Source organism: Muntiacus reevesi, chromosome 15 (genome assembly GCF_963930625.1).
Source record: "Muntiacus reevesi chromosome 15, mMunRee1.1, whole genome shotgun sequence".
NCBI classification, from domain to species: Eukaryota; Metazoa; Chordata; class Mammalia; order Artiodactyla; family Cervidae; genus Muntiacus; species Muntiacus reevesi.
In genome coordinates this window covers 57,678,611-57,698,212 of record NC_089263.1, presented here as the reverse complement: position 1 = coordinate 57,698,212, position 19,602 = coordinate 57,678,611, and the positions used below count along the sequence as shown (strand labels likewise).

Here is a 19,602-nt window from a genome sequence, read left to right as displayed (position 1 = left end):
TGTCTTCTCTTCGTGGAAACCAATATGACAGATTTCAAGTACCACAGGTTTCAAATACCACTCAAATCAGAGCCCCTGAGATGCTTTAACTTCTAATCCTTTACTCATGAAAGCTCCACTGATGTCAACAAACCAAAAATCACAACTTACAAATAATTCTGAATTAATGACATTTTCCTACCAGCTATTACTAATAAAAAATTAACTCACTAGGATATAAATCCCATGAAGCCAGCAAGTTAAAAAAGTGCTGACCTAGAGCTCCCTGGTAGCTCAGCTGGTAAAGAATCTGCCTGTAATGCAGGAGACCCTGGTTGATTCCTGGGTTGGGAAGATCCCCTGGAGAAGGGACAGGTTTCCCATGCCAGTATTCTTGGGCTTCCCTGGTAGCTCAGACAGTAAAGAATAAGCCCACAATGCGGGAGACCTGGGTTGATGATGATTGTTGGGAAAATCTCCTGGAGAAGGGAACAGCTACGCACTCCTGGAGAATTCCAAGAGAATTCCCTAGACAGAGGAGCCTGGCAGGCTACATTTCATGTTGTTGCAAAGAGTTGGGTCAGAGAAAACTTGAAAATATTACTGAATAAACAAGAGGAAAGAGGACGTTATTTTCTGTAAGTTTCTGACCTCACCTTATTATAGATTTATTTCCCCTTTATCTCAACTGCATTATCCTTTTTTAAAAGGTCACTGTTAGCCATTTCAAAGGTCTAAGCCATTTCAAATTCTTCTGGAAATGCAGTAGAATTTTCAACCTTTCCCACAGCCTGTTTGCTTAACAACAATCAAATCCAAAACTCTTCATAAAAGTACTACAAGGCTGGGACTTCCCTGGTGGTCCAGCATTTAAGAATTCACCCTGCACTGCAGCTGACACGAGTTCAATCCCTGGTCGGGAAACCTCAGATCCCACAAGCCACAGAGCAACTAAGCCCGCATGCCACAACTAGAGAGCCCGGGCTGTAACAAAAAGACCCCAAGTAACAAAATGACGCCACAAAGACCCAATGTAGGCAAATAAGTGGAAATGAAAAACAGTTCTGAATTTAAAAATTTTAAAAAGTACTACAAGGCCAAGAAGCAGCTGATAGAAAACACTAGGATTCCTCATAGCTTGCCTTTCTTCTAGTCACCACAGCGTCTGTTTTATAGATTTCAGTTTACAGGGCTGTGATCAGAACCAACCCTGGGAAGTCTGGCCAATGAGCCTTCTTGGGAGATCCAGGGGATACCAAGAACAAACCTGGCGATGAGAGAAGAGGCTCTCAGACACCCTGTGGTTCAAGGATGATGTGATTCAAGGAAGGCTCACTGTTTCGAGGCCCTGCAAACATCCATCTTACTTCCTCCCAAATCAAAAGTCAGTCCAACAGAACAAACATGCAGAAATCCATTTTGAAGGTCTCACGTTAAAGGAAGTACAGATAGGTCAGAACCTGCATCTAAAGGAAACGATAGATTACTGAAGATCACTTAGAGGGGTGGGGTGGGAGGTGGGAGGGAGACATACTTATGGCTGATCCATGATGATGTATGGCAGAAATCAACACAATATTGTAATTATCCAATTAAAAATAAATTTTAAAAAAAGATAAAGATGGCTGAAGATCAAGGAAATCACTGTGAGCCCAATCTAAAATTCTAACTACTGCCTTGCAAAGGAAAGGATGAAATATGGACTCCTCCCTCAGTGAAAATGGATGAGCCTGTCACGAATACAATGAACTAGATGCCTCATTAGGTTCCTTCTCTAAGATTTTATCAACACATTAAAAAAAAAAATTAAAGCCTTGTGACAGACATACTTCGAATTCAACCGCTGATTGGCACAGGCAAAAACCATACTTGCAAAATTAACTTTTTCAAAATTTTTCATTGTCAAGAAACTAAACTGTCCACCTTTGGGTCATTTAACAAGGCAAAGGCCACAACAATACAGGAGAGAAGTCTGTCCAGAACAGTCACATATTCAGGAAAACTAAAACAGAAGACATGTAACTGAGGATAATTGAAAAAATCATCCGCAGGATCTCTATCTTTAAAGGAGTGTTATAGAGTGACAAAAATCCTCATTGACTCTCAAGGAGACCACACAAGACAGAGAACAGCATAACCAAATGCCACTCATTCAAGCTTATTAGCAGTGATAGATGAAAAATATATACAATTATAATCACTATGACCAAGATACTTAACATCCCATAACCAATACTTACTGCAGCCAGTGCTTATTCTCAAGACCGTCAGTCTTGACTCCCTTAAGACTTCAAGGACTTAGGCTTTCTATACGAACCTTAGTATTTTCTAAATAAAACCTAATCTTACTAAATCAGGTTAGAATGAATCATGAGTGCTTTTAAGAGTTTGCAGAGACGATTATTTTACAGTTGGGAAGTGTGCCACATTCACAGATACATTTGTCCTGAACATGCCACAGACACAGATTAAGAATGGAAATGTGAAACCAAGTCTGAATTAAAGCTGCGGTAACCTGGTAGTACGCTAACGCTCCTTCTAACGGTCTTGGCACTGGGTCCAGGCACGGCCGGCTCTCTGCTGGGGGCGGCTTTCTTGGCTGTGAAGGAGGATCATGCCCTCTGTCACTCACGGGGAGCAGTTCTGCCCAACTGTCTCTTCTCGACAACTTTATCATCAATCTCTTTATTAACAGCTCCACTGCAGTCAGAAAACGCAAACAAGGACCAGTTTTCATGCCAGATTTCTGGAAATCACATAGCACCAGGCACCACAGTGTGAAAGTTTGTGAGGAGGGTGCTGTGCCAAGAGAAAGACAGCATCCACAAGGAGTAAGCACAAAGCTGGGACATTTCACATTATTATATTGAAATACATCCACCCACTTTCTTATGCCTAAAACCCTGAAAAGAACCTACTCAATATCCATGTTTGTGTACAGGGACCGAGAGGGGCACAGCAGTGGTACAGATCACTTTCCTTCCCAGAGATAACTTTGTTATTCTGCCCTTCCATAAAATTGATAACCCCTTACATATCATGATCAGAAATCATACAGGGCTGAGACAAATGTCTGCAATGACCTGAATGAAACTCATAAAACTGACATTTTTTTAACTTAAAACACATATTTTGGAACTGAAATCTCTTGAATCAAAAAACAGCATTAACGGAAGTATTCCTAAAAAGCTTATTTTTAAGACTTTATATATACTTTTTTTTTAATTGGGTCATAATCACATGACTAATACGAACTTTAAAACACCCAAGTTAAGTAAAAACTGAGTATAATCTCTGGTAGTTCTAAATATTGAGATGCAAGGTACTTAGACTAAGTGATACTTTATCACTGGAACTATTAATTACATCACGCTCAGCCCATGACTTAAACCCACTATAGATCAGGATTTACCTTTAATGATTTTCCCTTTTAATCTGTCTTATATTTTAATCTATTGACATATTGAAAAATTTGAAAAATATTTAAAAATTTTTCTATTGAAAAATATTCTAGATCTGTAAAACAAATTTTTATGTTTTTAAGATTCTAATACTACAACTGAATTTACACTGTTCTAAATAATGCATTTTGCTACAGTGTGTCTTAGGTAAATTGTCTTAGGGCTGTGATGTCTGTGCTCAGGTAGAAAGGGATCTGCCAAGACCAAAGTGGTAGTGTTAACTTCAAGGCCAGGGTCAATCAGCTCTGCGGCTTCTAGAACTGTTTATTCTGTAAAGCTGAAACAAAACCAAGAAACTCTTTCCCTGGTCAATTCTGGGACCTATTAAGAAGGACTGTGAAAGATTTAACATAAATCCATTCTTCCCACTAAAAAATAAAAACACATGTAAACAAAAACTCTAAGCTGGGTGGCAAGGAGGAAACTATTTTTGATAAGGCATTATCTTGTACCCTGGGAACATCATAGTAAAAAATATAAAGCTTTGATTACAGCACACATACCGACTGTTCTGTTCTTCATTTCACATATTAGTGAAATTTGAAGAGATCCAAAACAGGAAAAAAGTGACTGCATGGCCTTACTTACATTATATTGAAGTATGATTATCTGCAACATCAACATTTTAAGTATTAGGTGGCTAAACTTGATAAACTCTTAACAAAACTGTGCTCACTGTAGATAATGGTTTGCAGCTATCTGAATGTGAAGCATTCAAAAAGACGACCAAAGTACAATTACAGTCACAACCTTTCACACAAATGTGAGCTTTCTGAAACAGGAACTTGTGCACAACCGTAACTCTACCCTTTTAAGCAAAGTCCTATGAACTGACACAGGACTAGGAAAGGAACAATGTACTTAAAATTCCATCCCTTTCAGCAAATGTGTATGGTGTGATCAGCTGCAAAGAATTTCCTAGAACATTAAGACAAAAGCATGTCTCTAAGAAAAGCTGAAGTTGAAATGACTTTCCAAGTATTTGAAATAATTTCTAGAATTAAGTACATACAATCACTTCTGCAATACATGGCTCAGAACTACTAATGCCATCGTTCTTGGTGCCAAGAGCTATATAAAATGTCACAAGAATTTTTAAACTGACAAGTACGGAGAAAGGATGAATAAATTGATTTTACAAATGAGAAACATATTACACATAATTAAACAGACCACTTGTCTCTATATGGCTGAAGGTCATGTTTATTACAGAACACACAAATTTTTTTTTTTACCAAGTTCAGGTCTGCAATTGAGACAGCATCCATTTGTGATTTTGGTTTGAAGAAAAACTAACAGAAAAGAAATAAAGTGGAGAATTTTTTTAAAAAAGCAAAACATACAATTCAGGGTAAAAGGCAATTAATTTTCCTTGTACTATTCTTTTATTTTAAAATAGGCCAAAGTATATCCAAAGGACTGTTCAATGCCTTTTTAGATGATAAACAGTTTATCTTTTTGCTTAAGTGCACTGAAGTGCACTAATGGTTAATATTTCCAGGGCTTGGTCTACAAGTTTCTGTATATTAATGATTTATCCTTTCATATATCAATTACTACTTGGAGCTGCTGATCATTTATTGCCACCTTGAATGCAGCCAGAATTAATACTATGCAGAGCTCTAAAACATTTTTCTGTGTGGAGAAAAAAAAACAGAGGTATTAATTAGAAAAATACAAACTTTATTCCAGAATATACCCAGAACCACAAAATACATTTTCATTTATCACTTTACTAATTCAGCAAGATGCATGAAATGTCAAAAGGCTATACGGGTGACAAAACTCACAAAGTCGCGACATCCAGTCCCATGTTGGGTGTCTCATCAAAGTAGGGATGGTAAGCTCTATTCTGTAGGTGTTATCAACGGAGTCAAGGGTAGTTTTTAAAAAGTTTCTCTTGTTAAATAGTCCCTTGTTGAATAGTCCCAAAAGTTAAATGTTCCTTAATAAAAGGTTATTCCACACTGCAATCAGATATTATTTTTACATACAGTAAAGGTATTAGAATCTGGAGTTTCATGAACGAAAATATGCACAACTGCACATCCCTTGAAATAATTTAACATAAGGACGTCAATCCCTCCACTCAAAGCATCTAAGCTAACCATACCCAAAAGCTGACCACCACATGCACAGAGAGTTCATTCCTAACCCGTAAGTTATGTATGCCTTGTTGACCATTTAAAGATTTAAGAAAAGTAGAATCTGATCTGCATTTAATAAAATGAGAAACCCAGGATCCTAAAGTCACTGAAAAACAACAGTGCCACCTGCTGACATTAGAGATAAAGAACCAACTGCTTTGAAAACCACCAGCTTTGAAAGGAAGCACAGCAGCGGTAGGTACACTGCTGTCTACATGGAATAAATACAAAGAAAAGAGACAGTGTCTATACAAACGGAACAAGTATTTTGGAGGATGGGTCAGCTGAAAATTAATTATCAAGTACTGTATCCATGTTTTCCTCCCCAATGACCAATTATAGGAAAAACAAATACCTGATTATGTGAGGTATCAATTATTATTAGGCTGCTACTAATGGCATAAACTAATCAGATATAGAGCTTTCCTAAAAGTAACCAAAGTAAATTCTTCAGCAAATCTTCACTTAGAGCTATACTATAACTTACGAGTAGTAATAATGGTATCACTGAAAAAATTAAAAAAGTCAGTCAAAAGAAATCAGCCAACTGTGGGATTGTGCTGTTTTTTTTTTTTATTGTGTTTTCAATGGAGAAATACATCATCTGTTTACAAAATAGCTCTTGAAAAATACAAGGAGTACAGATACTATAAAACAAAGCAAACTCCAGTCATGAGACACTACGTACATCATGCGAAAGCAACAGTCTGATCTCCAGGTTATGAAAACTAGAATTAAAAAGTCACTACACAGAAAAGGTCCAAGTTCCCAGCTTGGCAAAACTTGGGTGCAGGTACATGAAACGTTTAATAAACTGAATTCTTTTTCCCCAATGTGTAAACAAAATGACAAGACTAAGTCTGTGCCTGGCGGTTTCGATCTAACTCTCAGCTACACGAAGCACACAGCCGCCCTGCAGCCTTCACCTGCTGGCCTGACCGTCTCGTCCGCGCGGGCGCTGGGGCGGCAAGGCGGCTGCGCAGAGCCAAGGTGTGGGAAGGAGAACACTGTGCTAGACGCTACAAAGTATGGCGAAAAGAAAGCCGCAATTAATGCATAGCCTAAGGGGGAAGACTACACTCCAACTTTGGAAAATTAATTTAGAGGGAACAGGGAAGAGGTTAAGTAATTGCAGTTTAACATGAAAAATGCACATGTGATAGAATGGAGCACAATGGAGGATTCATAAAACATGCTCACCAGAAAAATGTTAGGTTTGCTTTGTCCAGATTAAGAAAGAATAAGTTTATCAACATCTGGCTTCCCTCATATATTTGTAAAGATGAATGCTCTGCTGCTTAATTATGAGGAATTATTTACTGAGAGGATAAAACAGAAAAAGGAGTAAAGAACTGACTAGATGTCAAGTGCTTGCAAGAAATGATTTTTAAATGTTTCCACATGTAAAATTTACTGACAAGTTTTGGTCAACCATTTAAAAATAAAAATTAGTTTAAAATTCTTGGAGAAAATGCCTTTTTGCCCACATTTAATATTGAAAATCAACTTTACTATAGACAGGAGTTCTGTGGAGTGTACAAAATTCCTCATATTTAGAGATCAAACGGCCATCCAAGATAGATATCATGTTTCACAGGCGTTATTTTTAGTCACCCTAAAGTTTCAGCCATGGGACCAAAATTTAGTGTTCTGTGCCATACAGCCACAGAGTCACTGGTTTCACATCATGGCTTTAGAAAATACTGGCATTTTGGTTTTTTTTTATGAAAGAATTCCTACCTTACGCATACAAGCAAAAGGGGTAGGGGGAGGAAAGAAGAGGGGAGGGAGCAAAAAGCTTGGTTTCAAAGACAACAGATTGAAGGCAAAAGAATATGGAGCTTTAACAAGCTCAAAGAAAAATATTTGCTGGCTGATCGCTGATTTGTATGCACTCTAAACATTTCTATAAATAAAAACCAATATCATTTCTTAATCATGACCCCATCAAAACGAAGTATTTCCTAATTATGCTTTCAATGTCAAATATATACCCTAGTGTTGACATTTCATTTTAAAGGTTACAGCTACCTCAGAGGGACTGACCTAGATGTACTCTTATCCTTTCTCTGAAGCATAACAGTACACCACTGCGCAACGGCATCCAATTTGAAGACTAATGGTAAAGGAAATTCTTCAGGAAAAAATGAAAATCCATCAAGCTGAAAATCTAAAATTATTTCTACTCTCTAATAATAATAAAAAAAATACATAAAAGTGCATCATCAGAATAAAGAATTCTTATGCCAGTTTGTATTGCAAATTTTCCAAACAATGCAGCAAACATAAACCCAGTCCAGATGTCAATTATGAATACAAATATAGCTTGAGGTTTTTTTTTTTAAAGGCAGTAATTTTTTGAAATAGTTAATGCAACTGTTGCTAACACAATAATAATAGTACTCCTGGCTTCACATACTAACCTGGACTTCCGATCAAGTGCTGATTAGCCCAGTAAGGGAGGTCACAAAAAACCCTCAATCCACTTTCAGTCATGTCTAGTCTTGCACCCTCCATTCCTTTTTTAGCATTTGAAGACAACAGGTTGAGTTGGCAGACATTGTTTCTGGACCCCTGAGGTTGTTTTTACCGATTCAATCTCAGTTTTATTGAATTCTTGATAACAGGAATAGGGTTTGCAGGGAGAGCAGGGATATCAGAAAGGTCTGTACTGGATGTTTTCTGAGAATAAAAGCAAAGAACACAACATTGTTCAAAGTACTGTAACTTATCAATGAGATTGATTTTTCATTGCTTTACTTCCTAAGAAATGGAGAGGACCTTCTCATAAGAATTAAAATCTTAAAAACACTCTAAAATGGAGCACAAAAAAAAATGACCATTACTACAGAATTGTTTTAACACTTGTAGAAATTTTGAAGTAAGGAACAGTATTTTGGTAACATTTTAAGCAATATACGAAAACTAAGTAAGTTCAAAAACAGCTGTAGTAAACACAGTCCTCTATCACAGGCTTACTGAGCTAGGCTGAGTTAGAGCACGGACAGTCTCAGTGCTAACCGGCACTGGCGCGCCCCCATGCGGAGAACACTTAAGGTTCCCCTGACACACAGGAGCAGCAGCAGCAGTGAACAGCGAATGTATTATTTTCTGACTCTGTCAATTAAAACTTAAATCTACACAACTGAGCAACCATTTGATTTATTCAAAGTTTAGGGCAGTTTTATTATGTTAAAAACAATTACTCACAAAGCCTTCTTTAACAACAACAAAAAAAAACCAAGATGGCATTTTTAATTGTTTTATTATGGAAAATTCCAAACATACACAGAAGTAGAGCCTTATATAAAGAATGGCCATGTATTCATTACCAACTTCATCAAAGCCAATCCACTGTCCTCCCACCTTTACTCCCAGATTATTCTGAAGCAAATCCCAGAGATCCTATCATTTCATCTGTAAATATTTCAAGTTTATCTCAAAGATTCATTGTTAGACACAGTCACAATATTAATACCTCCCTTATATCACCAAATAAAGAGTAAAAAAATTTTTTTTAAATCAGCATAACTTTTTATATTATATATATATAACTTGGTGATTTTTCTCTCAATGGTTCTAGGGATCTTTTCATTAGAAAGAAAATTCTAATTCCTTATAAAAATATCTAAAAGGCAAACACCCGAGGGTACGAATCACTAGAGGGATGAAGTCAACAAAACAAACTATGAAGATAGTTCCCTAGAGATTAAAGTGGCTAACCGAAAGGCATGCAGTCACAATCACAGAACTGAATTTTGATAAATAAGTTTGTCTGTGTATCAGTATCGACTACAACACTTCCTAATGTTGCTGGAATTACTCCACCCCACCTCCCAAAATTTTTATTAGCTAAAGGTTATGAAAATAAAACATTTCAGAAAGTAATCATAGCATTTATATCAAGAGGAACTATGAAGGTTAACAGCCAGCAAAAGCTCATCTTAAAATCATCACATTAAAATAACTCTGAGCCACAAAGCAGCACAGAGTCACTGTCTCATCAATCCCGCAGCATCACTGGGCAGGGGTTTTGTGGAGGTTAACCAGTTTAATGTCCACTTAAAGGAAGTATTTACTTTGGAGTATATTCAATTTGAAAGGATTCGAGACGAAAACAATTATTTCACAAACAAAACAAACGCTCACAAATCAATGAAGAGAGTCCAAGTGTCTACTGTACGCAAGGGACTGTTACAGTAGAATTTCTAGGACAAATGCAAAAACAGCTTTAAAGAACTATGGATTACACTATAAATAACTGAAAAGCAGAGGTGGAAAGTGAAGCAGAAACAGATTTTGAAAATAAAACATTTTTCAAGCAATCCATGAAGGATTTTTAGTTCTACTTTAAAGTTCACTCTCTGACTTAAAACCTCCAGGTAAAGACTGCATATTGTGCAGTGAGGATTTAAATGATCTGCAATGTCAAATAATATAAAAAGGGGATGAGTTAGCATCCTGACTGTGCAAAAGAATGGTTTCATCACAACCAGCGCTCTATCTCTGAATACTAGAAATATATTTGTAGGTGAGCACTTACTTTCAAAAAGATAATTTCAATAAACTTCTGATGTGCTCACTTTAATTCATTATACGACACTAATCTTAACACATTTATAAAGTTCCCCTTGCTTTTTGCACTTAGTACCTGAGAGGCCAACAGAGAAGTCGCTGTCTGAATGGTTTCTGATTGAGTTGTACTTGTCTCTGTATCAAGTTGTTCCTGTGAGACAAAGAGGACGGGGGAGGAAAGAGACTTAAAAAAATGATAAAAGAACATAACTGGGTTTGGTGGTTAATAAAAAAGACAAATTGGAAGACAGGAGGGATCAAGAGAAAGATGTGACTACATTACAAAACTATCTATCACATCAAATGGTTAATCATCAAAAGAAAAAAACAAACCTTATAGGTTATTTAACCATTTCAGATACACATGAAATTCTATTTGCCTACTTAAACTTTATAAGGCATGCTCAAAATATCTCATGACTTTCCAACCAACTTCAACTTGGATATTTTAAACAAGCACTAATTAAAGACACATATATGCATATTATGAAATGTTGCCCAGACGATAATTAACAGAATATAAACCCAAGCTCAGCTTTAGCTATGTGAAAAAAAATAAAATCAATTCAGTATTATTAAATGAAATTACCCAGAAGCACAAAAACTGTTCTAAGGCCTTTAATTAAAAGAAGAAAATGTCTCTAAAACATTCCTTCTTCCTTTTGGTTTCTCTTCCCCTTCTCAATAACCAATGCACTGATTCTACTCTGAAAATCATCAGAAAATACAGGATGAACTGTGTCATTCCACTGCCCTAGCCTTTTTCAAAGCAGTGCACAAAAAATAAGAGAGATATGCACACGCAAGTGAAAATAAACATACAAAAATGTGAATTTCTATAATATACAATAAACTAAAAAATACCAAATTTCTCCTATGACACTGAAAATGGTAAACACTGTAGTAGAAATGGAGGAGTGCAGTCTCTCTGAAGCATACCTTAGCAATACATATTAACTTTTAAAAACACCTATTTGTCCCAGTAATTCCTCTTTCATTAATTTATTCTAATAAAATAAACATAAATGGATGGTAGGTATTTAGCTACAGTCAACACTGTAGGAAAGGGCAATTTCCCTTTTTTAACAGAAATAATTGCTAACAATAGGCAACTAGGTGAATAAAATAGGGTTTAACAGCCTTAAAAAAGCATCCAATGCAGCTATAAGTAATATCTGCAGATGATGCAATGGCATAACTATTTTTCTTGCTTTACAGAGTAAAGATTTAAAGCAGAAGGCACTGGTATGTGTAGGTACAAACAAAACCTATAGACACCAAAATAATATTTGCTAACATATCGATCTGGATATTTGGGAGAAAGGAGGAAGATCTGCAATTTTTCTACAAGGAGAAAAAAGTTAAAAGCTTTCAGTACACTTCAATTTCTAAAAAAAATAATATTTAAAATCTAATACTTGGCTACACCAATCTTTCCCATCCCATCTACCTTGATGAAAGCCCCCTTCACACCAGGTTCTAGAGCCGTGTGCCAAAAACTGGCTCTCTAAATATACCACACTCTCACCTCAAGAGTGAGATGACCTTCTCATCTTATACTACCCCAAACCCTGTGAATCCTTCAAGGCTCACTCCAAATACTAAACCCTTCTGTGATGTCTTTATTATTTCTGCAGTCTTGCCTCTCATCACCATCAACTGCTTTCACTTTCTTTTAATGTAATCAACCACATCTACCACTTATCTTCTCTACTTAAATATAAGTTCCATTACAGGCAGGAACATTTCACTATTCTATTCCATTCAGTGTCCACCATCAGATAACCCCACATCTAGGAGGACTTCATACACTAGAGGAATTCAATTTCGATACTGTAAATGAGTTATTAAACAGGAACAAACGCATCTCCAGAAACAATACTGAAAACCTAAAGCCTACAGAACAAAACACAGAACAGCATTCTGAAGACACTTCCATCACATCCTCTATACTCTTAACTGTGCATGAATTCTGAGGCTAAGTTAGTATACCTTTGTTTCTGTTTTATCATGTCCACTCAAAGCAAGAGAGTTAGCATCTTCACTTGTTTCATCCTGTTTTTAAGAAAAAAAGCTTTATTCTCTAAAATGAAAATTTAGATTGTTTTTTGCCAATGATTTATAAAAAATTTTACAGTATAAAATAATTAATCTGTAAGATCAAGTATGTCCTTAAAACAGATAACTGGTTTGCTTAAATTTTTCATGTTAACAAATTTGGCTTTAAAAAGAACATGAGGAACACTGTCATTGTTAATCAGTCATCGACAGAAGTATATTCCCCAAACTATGAACTTCATAAAATACTTTTTTTGTAAGGAAGAGAAAAAAAGAGCTCATTGATCAAACACAGGAACTTGGAATACTATCACCTCCTTTTTAGGAGATTCATATATATTAGCACATAAAAGGTTCTGAGAAGCTCTAGAAAGACTGTCTCTTTAACTTTCCCAAACTTAATTTAACCACACAATCCCCTTTGCTTAGTGTTTAACATCCTGGAGGAGGCCTGAAAAATGTTCTCCTCAGGTCTTTTTTTTCCTCCTCAATTTATTATAATTCTATTTAAAACAAGCAAGTTATTTTTGGTAAAGAGGAGAAATGGGAAACCAAAAATTGCTGTACTTTCTCATTCCTGTAGTGAGTGGCTTGGAATAAACATCACTTTCTTAAGAAAAACATTTTGACACTAACTTCTCTACTGTCTTTACTGGGCAGAACTAAAATTTATTTGTAAATGTGGCTTTAAAACAAGACGTAAAAAACACAGCTAACTTACAGAGTAGAAAAGATTTAACATCAGTATCGACCAATTCCCTTAAGGACTTTTATTTGTAACCTGAAAACATACAAACTTAAAAAATAGTAACTTAAGTCAAAACTGGGCAAATTTCAATACTGACTGGCTCTGTGACACTACAGAATTATTATTACTATCAGTAAATATAATGATAGGTGTATACATACATATACACACACGTTATCAGTATATTTACCAATATATATATAAAATCACACACAAATATTTATGATTGAAATGACATGCTTGGGATTTGCTTCATAACAATGGCAAAGAGAGTAGATTTGTAGATGAAACAAGACTGGCCCTGAGTTGTTAACTGTTAAAGCTTAAGTGATGCAAACATAACTTGTTCATTACAATTTCGTATATGTTTGAAATTTTCCATAACTTAAAAATTATATATATATACATATATACACACATAAATACACACATATAGAGCAGCATTTAGCCATAGAATTCAGGTGATAAGGCAAACTTTTTCTATATTGATTTTACATTTTTATCAAAAAGATTTAGTATATGATAAAAATCAAGCAAAAAGCAAAACTAAACTGCCTGACAATACCTAAAATATCTGTACACGTGTTAGTATACTACTGAGCAGGCCAGTGCTTCTTTCTGGCTTACTCAAACTTCTAATACTAAGTGCTCATTAACAAGTAATGAAACACCTAGTAGGAGACCTTCAAAATCAAAACGTTTGTAACAGACTTTTTAACCTTTAGCACCATGACGTGTAGGCCTGAGTTCTAATCCTGACTCTGACTTTCATCGGTTTTAGAAATGGGAAAGTTATTGAACCTCAAGTTCCTCTTCTGGGAAAGGAGATTAGTCTATGAGAAAACCTAAAATTCTAAGATCCATTCCATATCTTAAAATTCTACTTCTGTTAGTCAACTCCACAAAGTTGTCCTGAGTAAGATGCAAACTGTGAGAAAACACATAGAACAAAAAATTATAAGGGGGAGAGGGCAGCGATGAACCTGTATTTTTAAAGACACTTAAGAAAAATCAATCAAGGATCTTACAGAGTTGAATAAATAAAAACTACTAAAAAAAATCAATGCCACAATCATGGGCATTTGAGTACTCACTAGATACCTGATTGCTCCTTTTTTTAGGTGGGCTTTTTTCCCTTATACTTTCTTCCCTGTAATTATCACCTTTTAGATACATGATTTTAAAAATACTCATGAAATAATATGACTGAAGTCTGAATTTTGCATTTATCCAAGTACAGGGGAAACGGAGCAAAAAGAATTAGGGTACAGGGACTGCTGGATTCTCCACGCCTGAAACTGCACGATGGGTCCTCTTGTATACGTTTGAATTTTAAAAATTAACTGTGGAGAAGCAAATGGCAACCCACTCCAGTATTCTCGCCTGGAAAACCCCATGGACTGAGGAGCCTGGTGGGCTAAAGTCCATGGAGTAAAGAAAAAAAAAAAAAATTAAATGATCTCTTGTGTATATTTAAATTTTTCTGTATGAAGCTAAAAAATTCCATATTCCTACTGCCTCTCTAAGCTAGACATGAAACAAGAGTGTTTTCCACCAAGGTAAGCACAAATGAGATTTTAAGGATTGTGTTGATACATATTTTGAAACTCTCACAGGGCAAGGAATTAGGCGATTAACATGAAGCAACAGAATGGTAGGTATCTAGAGTTATGCTTACATATACCTTACAGGCAAAAAGAAACATGAATTGTGAAATGCTCTCACAACTCAAAACAAGCATCAACAGACAGAAAGTGGTATTACATCAAAACTACATTCTTAGGTTGCTGCCCCAACAGTATCATGTAGAACTGGAGTCTTTAATAAAAACATTAGCAGGTCTAATTCCTGGAGAGTCTGATTCAGTATATTTGGAGGAAGCCCTAAAATCTGTATTTTAAAAAGCAAAATCAAAACAACAAAATCTGAAAAACTGAGGTTGAAAATCAACTTGCCTTGAGACAATTACAGAGACAGATGTGTTTCAGAATACACGGTACAAAACATGACATACTATACCCATTTTTCATTCTCATTTAGCACTGTCAGAGTGACAAAATTCATTAAATTATTCATATTTAGTTAACAGTGACTGTTTCCAAAAAATCTAAACCAAAAGGATTCAGATTAAGCTTGGAATAACACTTTTAGAGACAATAATCTTTTACCATTAAAAATCAAATCACTACATAAGAGCCCTCCTTTCTTGCCACCATTCTAAAGAAACTTTCATGTAACGAGGAAGTTCCTAAATAATAAGCTATCAGCCAAAAATCTTAACAAAATTGATGTCTTGGGATGTCACCTCTGGGACAATGGTGAATGATTCATTAACAGAAAAACAAAGGAAGAGTGATTCCAGGGAACAATGAAAGTGTGTTACAAGGCTACTTCTATTTTAAGATAAACACCAAAATCAATGTACACTTTTAACAGTTTTCCTAAAACTATCTGAGACTTTGATGAGGTAAACCAGCCACTATGAAAAGTGGAAGTACTACTACAAAATTTCCTGAAGGGCTGGAGGTTATAATCACAATCATTCAAGGTACCAAAACTAAATCTGATGTGGCAACTTATGGCCAGGCATTCAGTAAGAATTCCCTGAGAACCTCTCAGTGACCCTTTGATACCAAGTACAGTGGATAAGCTCCAAAACTCCAGCTGGAATACAGAAGCAGAAAACGGTCCAAAGGGCTACTGAAGAATTGGTACATGCGAAAGATACAGTTATGAGAGAACAATACGTTAAGATGACACGTAAACCCATTCTAAAGTGTGTTATAGCCTAGACATGATACAGAAATTTTAACAAGAAACACAGCTTTATGAAAGAGTTAGTTGCTAAAAAGAGTGGGAAAGGGTAAAGAGCAAACTAGGGCACTGAAGCACCATCAAGAACAATCTGAAAGCTTTCCTCCTTGCTGCTTCTAAATTTGGGCTCACAAGGGTTTCTTCCACTGGATTTTAAAACAGACAAGGCGCTTATTCTCAAGACTGACTAATATATAGATACCTCTTCTGTTTTGGTTTTCTTGGGGCTCTCTTCTTTATGAGGTGAGGATGTCCTCTTGACTCCTGCTATAGGATTAGGTATCTTCGCTGCTGCATTTCCTGAAGGTCTCGGTGGCGGGTTTACCAGACGTGTTGAGGAAACAACTCTGGAGACCGTAGGCTTTGGTGGTGATGAAATGGCTGGTTGTGTGGCAGTTTGAGGAATGCTTTCACTCGATGTACCTAAGTAGTAAGTATATAAATACATAAAAGCTAAATCACAGAACACCAAGTTACAAGTTTTTTATTTTAAGTCTACAGGGAAATAAAAAAAAAAAAAAGTAATAAAAAACTAAATTCAAACGATTTAACAAACAAAGCCATTTTTCAAAATGAAGGCTAAAACCGAATACAATGTAAGTATCTCTGCATCTGGCGATCTCCTTACCCCCTGAGCTTTCACTGGAATTTACTTGTGGCACAGAAACTTCAGTAGCCTGTATGTTGGTCACAGATGCTGCTGTTACAGCTGGAGCAGGACTGTTTCTGCTAGAAATGGGGAGCAAAAATTAAAAAGTGAAAAAAAGAAAATAGAGATAAATAAAACTCAGTAACAAAACCTAATATGTGAAGTTATTTTCTAAAGCAAGTGATTGTTTCTTTAGTTTTATTTCTCATATATATGTATACATCAGTAACTAACTTTGACAAAATAGAATCAACAATCAAAAGCATAGAAACATTTTAAAGCAGTGCTGCTCCACAGCATTTTTGCAACTATGATCTATATCTATGCTAACCAGCATGGTAACCACTATACACAGGTAGCTACTCTGCACTTGAAATACAGCTAATGGGAAACAATGCCTGATTTCATTTAACATCAATTAAACTGGCACATACAGTCAATGACTATTATATTAGAAGAGCTAAAAAAAAGATCTGGTCTTGTTTGATTTAGGGTAACTCACTAAATGATTAAATGATTTGGGGTATAAGAAAATACTATCAAAAGCTGTAAAACAAGAAAATGGTCTGAGAAATAACACTCGACATGCAAACCTAAGGGTTCATGAAATCCTAAAAGGCCATCCAGTGGCCCAGATAAACAACAAATGATCTCAAAACCCAACCTCTCCTCAGTGTTCTGGATCCTACTCACCCTCTTGTCTCAGGAAACTCAAATCACCTCTCCTTCTATCTCTAACTTTTCTATCTCAAATAAATCCTATACTTCCTGTAGTTATTCACTCTCCTTCCACTATAACTTACACCCTCCAACTGCTGAATGCCATGTCAAGGTGGGCAAAACTAGAGGACTTGGATTTTTGATGCTTATAAGACATGCACAAGCAGCAAGAGCAGTCAGCTTGTTAAAAGTTCTGAGCTCACTGGTACATGGGAGGACATGAGGTCAGGGAAGTGGGTGACGCCACACCCTCAATGTGAATACAGAGAAGGCATAAAAGACTAAAAGAGCACTGAAAAGGCACAAGCATCTAATGATTAAACAGGGAAGAAAAAAAAGAACCACCACAGATGAAAGAGAAAACCTGAAATAAAATAGCAAAGGACAGTACATAATAAAGAGCTGAGCAAAGATCTATTTTACATGCATGTGAAAAGACTCAAAGTACACAAAGGTTTTTATACAACTTCCAAAATTCTTGTTAAAATTTTTGCTTCTTCACTCAAAAAACAAACAAAAAAACATTAAAAATACGAATCTGGAAGTTAATGCTGTACAAATGCAGAATTGCTTTAAAACTACAAGATTTAAGGACCAGGTTGATGCCCAAAGACTTCAGATTATGTATGACTGGCCTAAAAACACATCACACATTCAAAGCCAAAGAGAAGAAAACTAAATCTCCATCATCTATTGCACCTTACATTTTCTATTTCATGCTAATCCAAAGATTCACCCCAACCTGCATCTTTGCCACTGGCTATTATTTAACAATATACCTTAACAATTCAAATTTTAAAATGGCTCTTTCCAAAAAAATAATATATAACATGCATTCAGAAAAGTGTTCCTGGTTTAAGTATCAACTCACTAAACAAAGTGATCAATGTAACCATCACAATTTAAAATACCAGCAGTGCACCCAAAATCTATAATAAACAGCCCCCTTTGAAAATACAGTAGTATAACCATTAAAAAAAAACCTGCAATGATACATTATGAAGATTTACAGAAGTTAAACATAAATATGGCTTTTTTGTTCTAATTTTTGCCACCACAGCCATGTTTTTTCTTCAAGATAAAAACGTTCAGGTGCTTTGTGAAAGTTGCTCAGTCGTGCCTGACTCTGAGACCCACAGAATTCTCCAGGCCAGAATACTGGAGTGGGCAGCCGTTCCCTTCTCCAGGGGACCTTCCCAACCCAGGAATCGAACCCAGGTCTCCCGCATTGCAGGTGGATTCTTTACCAGCTGAGCCAGGAGGGAAGCCTACGAAGACTGCTATAGGTAGCCTATCCCTTCTTCAGCGGATCTTCCTGACCCAGGAATCGAACCGGGGTCTCCTGCATTGCAGGTGGATTCTTTACCAACTGAGCTATCAGGGAAGCTGCTCTATATGCTCTTAAAGAGACAATTCTTCAAAAGAAATTTCCACTAAAAAAAGCCCACATAAATCTTCTCTAGAAGATCTCCAGCATTTTCAGACATTTACCCTCTGCTACATAGGTGATAAGCATCTCCGGGACAGAAATGCGGTTGTGTCCCTCTTTCTGGTTCCCCTTAGCACACCATGCAGTTCACCACAGGCAGTAGGTATTTCAACCTAAGAAACTGGTTCTTCCAACAGCCACTCCACTTCCTTTCCCTTTCTCCTTACCCCTGAGAGCTGCCAGAACTGTTCAATGGACTGGTCTTCATAGCACTAGTAGGTGAAGGCACAGACATGCTGTTATCACTGTCCATAGACAAGTCGAGGCTGCTGTCATTCAGAGGTGTCAACTTGACGCCTTCTGCTGAATGCTGCAATCAATCAGTATTTAATTAATTATACCTTTATGTTATCCAGATCTCTGAAACACAAACATCTTTTACTTAACAGGTAAGTGACTTCTACTGAAAAGCACAAATCAGTAAGGTTATGATAACCAGATGTGTCATGCCAAAATACAAAAGGCAGATTTGGGACACATACTTTCTGACTTCTTGGGGTCGATTTAAGTACAGTTCCTCAGGGGTAGAAAAATGATATATTAAACATACACACTGAATGTAAGACATACCTCAAAGTAAAAAGCACTTTAATATGAAAATACATGTAACTTAAGTCAGAGGACTATAAACACACACACGTCAACAGTAAAAGATGATAGCAACAATGAGTATCTCTGGCTAGTGGGATTAGAAGTAATTTTTTGTTTATAAAGTTCAAACTGTTCTACAACAAAGATAAAAAAATGTATTAATTTTTTTTTAATGTATTAATTTTTAGAAGCTCCAGTGGCGCGATCGGTTAGCGCGCGGTACTTAAATGTATTAATTTTTTAAAAAATCATCAAGTAGTACAACTCAGTGCCTATTCCTAGTTATTTGTACTAGCCTCTCTGAAAAGCAAGAGATTGCCAAAGCTCTATCTGCAGCTTATGATTTTAACATGGTACATTTAATAGTATAA

The 19,602-nt window shown here is 36.2% G+C and overlaps 1 protein-coding gene across 7 annotated transcripts in view; it reads right to left on the bottom strand.

Moving 5' to 3' along the window:
- Positions 1-5,102: 5,102 nt before the first annotated feature.
- The window catches only part of PAPOLA (poly(A) polymerase alpha), a 52,938-nt gene continuing 38,438 nt past the window's right edge, over positions 5,103-19,602 (bottom strand). For 2 of the 7 annotated variants that reach the window (XM_065906304.1, XM_065906306.1), the window contains exons 17-22: positions 18,808-18,950; positions 16,411-16,511; positions 15,985-16,205; positions 12,155-12,217; positions 10,239-10,313; positions 5,103-8,269 (exon numbers count right to left, since the gene is read on the bottom strand). In XM_065906304.1, the coding sequence (XP_065762376.1) occupies positions 8,174-8,269; positions 10,239-10,313; positions 12,155-12,217; positions 15,985-16,205; positions 16,411-16,511; positions 18,808-18,950 (699 nt within the window). In that variant the 3' untranslated portion in view covers positions 5,103-8,173. The remainder of the gene's footprint in view (positions 8,270-10,238; positions 10,314-12,154; positions 12,218-15,984; positions 16,206-16,410; positions 16,512-18,807; positions 18,951-19,602) is intronic. The other 5 variants (XM_065906305.1, XM_065906307.1, XM_065906308.1 and 2 more) reach the window with 5 other exon arrangements.